We start from the raw sequence: 7,220 nt of genomic DNA on the forward strand, positions 1-7,220 counted from the left end.
GTGTGTGTGTGTAAATGTTGGTGTGGTGTGTGTGTGTTTGTAAATGTTGGTGTGGTGTGTGTGTGTGTGTAAATGTTGGTGTGGTGTGTGTGTGTAAATGTTGGTGTGGTGTGTGTTTGTAAATGTTGGTGTGGTGTGTGTGTGTGTAAATGTTAGTGTGGTGTGTGTGTGTGTGTGTGTGTGTGTGTAAATGTTGGTGTGGTGTGTGTGTGTTTGTAAATGTTGGTGTGGTGTGTGTGTGTGTGTAAATGTTGGTGTGGTGTGTGTGTGTGTGTAAATGTTGGTGTGGTGTGTGTGTGTGTGTGTGTGTAAATGTTGGTGTGGTGTGTCTAAATGTGTTACGTCCATCGTTAGATGAATGAGACCAAGCAGCAGCAAAGTGTTCATGATTTTTAATACTGAATTCCAACAAAACACAAATCCAAACGTAACGTTCTGCAGGGTTAAAAACAAGATCCCACAACTTAAGGTGTGTGTGTGTGTGTGTGTGTATGTGTGTGTGTGTGTGTGTGTGTGTATGTATGTATGTATGTATGTATGTATGTATGTATGTGTGTGTGTGTATGTTTGTGTGTGTGTGTGTGTGTGTGTGTGTGTGTGTGTGTGTGTGTGTGTGTGTGTGTGTGTGTGTGTGTGTGTGTGTGTGTGTGTGTGTGTGTGTATGTATGTATGTATGTATGTATGTATGTATGTATGTATGTATGTGTGTGTGTGTGTGTGTGTGTGTGTGTATGTTTGTGTGTGTGTGTGTGTGTGTGTGTGTGTGTGTGTGTGTGTGTGTGTGTGTGTGTGTGTGTGTGTGTGTGTGTGTGTGTGTGTGTGTGTGTGTGTGTGTGTGTGTGTGTGTGTGTGTGTGTGTGTGTGTGTGTGTGTGTGTGTGTTAATGTTAGTATAAACACCTTGAGAGCATTCTGTCACAACAGTCGTATAACTGTATAATATAGACTGGTCTGCAACATGAAACATACCTCCATTAGACGTACATAGGCCTGGGCAAAACAACAACCAATATGTCCATACTTTCAGAATAATCCTCAGTAACCTTTAACCTTTCCCATAATCAGATGGGACATATAGAGAAGATAGAGGAGTTTTCACATTTCTGCAGGTAGTCCCTCTACCGTACAGGTGAGCATCACGTGACGTCACTGTCCCAGTACCCTCAGGTAAAGCTACCTAGCGGCCCGGAAAACGGGTTGTTCAGTCCCGGGAGAACACGTATTCGGTGTAGCTGGTCCAGATTTTGTCCTCGTTCGGGTCGCTGCTCGCGTACGCGCACGTGCCCGTGGAGCTGCAAGCCACCATGCGGAACCCGACCTCCGCGAGCCTGTCGAACGCCTGCTCGAGAAAGTTATACTTCAGATAGTACCGGGAGGTGTACCTCTCAGGTGGTTTGTCCGGGTCTCTGCTCTCATTCAGAGTCTCACCGAAAACTTCTTTGGCCAGGGACGTCTTTCCGCAAACCGTTATTCTGGCCACTCGCCTGAACTTGGCGTCCGTTTGAATATCCCTCCCGATGGTGTAGGAGCCCCGGTAACCAATGGTAATATAGCCATGCTTCTGGAACGGGGAGCGAAGGCTCGGAGTCGGGCTGCTCACCGCGGTCGTGGTGATGCTGCTACTACCCAGAGCGCACGCGAGAGAAGCCTCTTCCGGGTCCCCATGGGCGCACAGCTCGTCCCGGAGAGAGTTATCTTTACTCGCTGCCGGTCTGAGGCGCTGTGCGAGCTCGTGCAGCTGGAAGAACTCTGCCTCCTTCTGTAACCGACCCCTCTCCTTAAAGAAGTCCGGTAGAACGATGTCCCTTTCCCGCAGATAATCCAGAATATACCTGAACAGAAATCCGTCCCGGTCAAAGAAGTAGCGTCCTTTGCTGTCTTTCGGTAGTTCTGTAGGGCTCTTCTGTGCGAACATAGTCCACAGGAGAGAGTTTGGGACGGAGACTAAAGTTGCATGTCGAGTTACATACACTTGCCCGCCGACGTTTAATTCTATTATATCAGAAAAGGACGAATGTTGGTTCTCACTGTGTGCCATCTCTCTCCCCCTGCGCGCCTGGGTGGAACTCCAACGGACTTGGCGAATCCAGGAAATGGAAAAAAAAATAACAACAGTACAAATGTAACGGTTTTGTTTATATGGCTGGAGTTGTGTGGGAGGAGAAGAGGAGGAGGAGGAGACGGACTGGGGAGGCAGCAGAATATTGCTGAAAAGTTAACTCTTCACGGACAGAGTTTGTGACTTCCCTCAGTCAGTATAGAAGACTTCTCTTTTAGTAGAAGTAAAGCTATGAAACCACTCAAGACCAGAGGTGTAAAGTAATTAAGTAAAAACACTTTAAAGTACTACTTACTGTAAGTAGTTGTTTTGGGGGTATCTGTACTTTATATATTTTTTTTTACAACTTTTACTTTTACCTCACTACATTCCTAAAGAAAATAATGTACTTTTTAGTCCGTACATTTTCCTCGACGCCCAAAAGTACTCGTTACATTTTGAATGCTTAGCAGGACAGGACAACTGTCCAATTCACGCACCTCTCCCCGCCGCCTCTGATCTGACGGACTCACTAAACAACACAAATGCTTCGTTGTTTTAAATGCGTGTTGAAGTGAGCCCCTGGATATCCTTTAAAACAAAGACAATGCTGCCGTCTGGTTGGCTTAATATAAACAAGGTGAAATTATTTACACTTTTATTTTTTGATACTAAAGTATATTTAAAACCAACTATTTTTAGACTTTTACTCGAGTAGTTTTTCCACCGGGTGACTTTCACTTTTACGTGAGTTATTTTCTATGAAGGTATCTTTACTTTTACTCAAGTATGAGCACTGAGTTATTTTTCCACCGCTGGTCAAGACAGGGAGAGACCGACATCTAGTGGGGATTTTTTTTATTTTTTAACCTTTATTTAACCAGGCAAGTCAGTTAAGAACAAATTCTTATTTTCAATGATGGCCTAGGAACAGTGGGTTAACTGGTCTAGGAACAGTGGGTTAACTGGTCTAGGAACAGTGGGTTAACTGGTCTAGGAACAGTGGGTTAACTGGTCTAGGAACAGTGGGTTAACTGGTCTAGGAACAGTGGGTTAACTGGTCTAGGAACAGTGGGTTAACTGGTCTAGGAACAGTGGGTTAACTGGTCTAGGAACAGTGGGTTAACTGGTCTAGGAACAGTGGGTTAACTGGTCTAGGAACAGTGGGTTAACTGCCTGTTCAGGGGCAGAACGACAGATTTGTACCTCATATTTCCCCACTAATTGTTATTTTGACCAATCAGATCTTTTGCCAATAATTGGGAAAAAGGGTCAGAAATGGGCTGCCTGTATAAACTAAGGGATGGAGACCCTCCAATAGATAGAGGCCCTCCAAGTCTCCAGTGGTTCAATAGATAGAGACCCTACAAGATAACAGTGTTTCAATAGATAGAGACCTTCCAAGACAACAGTGGTTCAATAGATGGAGACCCTACAAGACAACAGTGGTTCAATAGATAGAGACCCTCCAAGACAACAGTGTTTCAATAGATGGAGACCCTCCACTTTTTCAGTGGTTCAATAGATGGAGACCCTACAAGACAACAGTGATTCAATAGATAGAGACCCTACAAGACAACAGTGATTCAATAGATAGAGACCCTACAGATAATTGAACAAGAGTGACATCTAGTGTACAATATAGAAAAATGCAGATCGGACCATGACTTGAGCACGTCTTAATTCTTATCACGTATCCCCAGTGGAGAGAGAGCAGTAGCGCAGGCTATCTTCAGTAAGAGACTGAACAGAGACTCCTAGACAGTCCCCATAGTGGTCCTCTGAGAACATGATCTAAGGACCATTGACTTTAAAGAGCGGCCCCAGATCAGATGTCCCAGGGGGCACCACTGAGATAATAACCCTGGAGTGGAAATAGTCCTCTTAGGATCACTGGACTGTGTAGTTCCAGAATGGCTCTAAACAGCTGTTTTATTTATTGACTCTTTAGCTATACATATGCAACACTTGGATTTATGACAGACAGATGGTTCAACCAGCCAGTGGGAGTATGTTGTATGTCAGCTGATTATTGGAGAGGAGCAGTCACAGCATTTCAAATGAAATCTGCTATCTTATGGGTAAAATAGAACGAAACGGAATAGAATACAACAGAATAGAATAGAATACAACAGAATAGAATAGAATACAACAGAATAGAATAGAATACAGCAGAATAGAATAGAATACAACAGAATAGAATACAACAGAATAGAATACAACAGAATAGAATACAACAGAATAGAATACAACAGAATAGAATACAACAGAATAGAATACAACAGAATAGAATACAACAGAATAGAATACAACAGAATAGAATACAACAGAATAGAATACAGCAGAATAGAATACAACAGAATAGAATACAACAGAATAGAATACAACAGAATAGAATACAACAGAATAGAATACAACAGAATAGAATACAACAGAATAGAATACAACAGAATAGAATACAACAGAATAGAATAGAATACAACAGAATAGAATACAACAGAATAGAATACAACAGAATAGAATAGAATACAACAGAATAGAATAGAATACAACAGAATAGAATACAACAGAATAGAATACAACAGAATACAATACAACAGAATAGAATAGAATACAACAGAATAGAATACAACAGAATACAATACAACAGAATAGAATAGAATACAACAGAATAGAATACAACAGAATAGAATACAACAGAATACAATACAACAGAATAGAATAGAATACAACAGAATAGAATACAACAGAATAGAATACAACAGAATAGAATACAACAGAATAGAATACAACAGAATAGAATACAATAGAATAGAATACAACAGAATAGCATACAACAGAATAGAATACAACAGAATAGAATACAACAGAATAGAATACAGCAGAATAGAATACAACAGAATAGAATACAACAGAATAGAATACAACAGAATAGAATACAACAGAATAGAATACAACAGAATAGAATAGAATACAACAGAATAGAATACAACAGAATAGAATACAACAGAATATAATAGAATACAACAGAATAGAATAGAATACAACAGAATAGAATACAACAGAATACAATACAACAGAATACAATACAACAGAATAGAATAGAATACAACAGAATAGAATACAACAGAATACAATACAACAGAATAGAATAGAATACAACAGAATAGAATACAACAGAATAGAATACAACAGAATACAATACAACAGAATAGAATAGAATACAACAGAATAGAATACAACAGAATAGAATACAACAGAATAGAATACAACAGAATAGAATAGAATACAACAGAATAGAATAGAATACAACAGAATAGAATAGAATACAACAGAACAGAATAGAATACAACAGAATAGAATACAACAGAATACAATACAACAGAATAGAATAGAATACAACAGAATAGAATAGAATACAACAGAATAGAATACAACAGAATACAATACAACAGAATAGAAAAGAATACAACAGAATAGAATAGAACAGAATAGAATACAACAGAATAGAATAGAATACAACAGAATATAATACAACAGAATAGAATACAACAGAATAGAATACAACAGAATAGAATACAACAGAATAGAATAGAATACAACAGAATAGAATACAACAGAATACAACAGAATAGAATACAATAGAATAGAATACAACAGAATAGAATACAACAGAATAGAATACAACAGAATAGAATAGAATACAACAGAATAGAATACAACAGAATACAACAGAATAGAATACAATAGAATAGAATACAACAGAATAGAATACAACAGAATAGAATAGAATACAACAGAATAGAATACAACAGAATAGAATACAACAGAATAGAATACAACAGAATAGAATACAACAGAATAGAATACAACAGAATACAACAGAATAGAATACAATAGAATAGAATACAACAGAATAGAATACAACAGAATAGAATACAACAGAATAGAATAGAATACAACAGAATAGAATACAACAGAATACAACAGAATAGAATACAATAGAATAGAATACAACAGAATAGAATACAACAGAATAGAATACAACAGAATAGAATACAACAGAATAGAATACAACAGAATAGAATACAACAGAATAGAATACAGCAGAATAGAATACAACAGAATACAACAGAATAGAATACAACAGAATAGAATACAACAGAATAGAATACAACAGAATAGAATACAACAGAATAGAATACAACAGAATAGAATAGAATACAACAGAATAGAATAGAATACAACAGAATAGAACAGAATATAATAGAATACAACAGAATAGAATACAGCAGAATAGAATACAACAGAATAGAATACAACAGAATAGACAAGTAGGTGTCCACATACTTTTGGTCGTGTAGCGTATTTCATCATATTAAGCTACAGTTGCGCATTAGGTCTGAGAGAGAGAGAGAGACAGAGAGAGAGACAGAGAGAGAGAGAGACAGAGAGAGACAGAGAGAGAGAGAGAGAAAGAGAGAGAGAGAGAGGGAGAAAGAGAAAGAGAGAGGGGTGATATTGATCCCATGTCTCTAGCTCCATTAGCAGAAGGTCACACAGGCACATGGAGGGATACAGGAGGATAATTGGGCACCAGGAGGATGAACACCGTGTGTGACGACGGCCCAAATAGCACCCTATTCCCTATGTTGAGCACTGACTTGGACACCTGCCCATAGGGAATAGGGTGCTATTTGGGATGAACAAATACATGTGTCTCTATCCCTCTACTCTGCTGATTAAGAGGACAATATAATGGATCTCCTTCTACTCTGCTGATTAAGAGGACAATATAATGGATCTCCTTCTACTCTGCTAATTAACAGGAACAAAATAATGGATCTCCCTCTACTCTGCTGATTAAGAGGACAATATAATGGATCTCCCTCTACTCTGCTAATTAAGAGGACAATATAATGGATCTCCCTCTACTCTGCTGATTAAGAGGACAATATAAAGGATCTCCCTCTACTCTGCTAATTAAGAGGACAATATAATGGATCTCCCTCTACTCTGCTAATTAAGAGGACAATATAATGGATCTCCCTCTACTCTGCTGATTAAGAGGACAATATAATGGATCTCCCTCTACTCTGCTGATTAAGAGGACAATATAATGGATCTCCCTCTACTCTGCTGATTAAGAGGACAATATAATGGATCTCCCTCTACTCTGCTAA

The 7,220-nt window shown here is 38.7% G+C and overlaps 1 protein-coding gene across 1 annotated transcript; it reads right to left on the minus strand.

Annotated features, from left to right (window-relative positions):
- Positions 1 to 823: 823 nt before the first annotated feature.
- On the minus strand, positions 824 to 2,171 carry LOC110527173 (BTB/POZ domain-containing protein KCTD12-like). The gene has a single exon (XM_021608310.2). The coding sequence runs from the start codon at positions 2,035 to 2,037 to the stop codon at positions 1,201 to 1,203; it is 837 nt and encodes a 278-aa protein (XP_021463985.2). The 5' UTR covers positions 2,038 to 2,171; the 3' UTR covers positions 824 to 1,200.
- Positions 2,172 to 7,220: the final 5,049 nt, after the last annotated feature.

Source organism: Oncorhynchus mykiss, chromosome 18 (assembly GCF_013265735.2).
Source record: "Oncorhynchus mykiss isolate Arlee chromosome 18, USDA_OmykA_1.1, whole genome shotgun sequence".
Taxonomy (NCBI): Eukaryota; Metazoa; Chordata; class Actinopteri; order Salmoniformes; family Salmonidae; genus Oncorhynchus; species Oncorhynchus mykiss.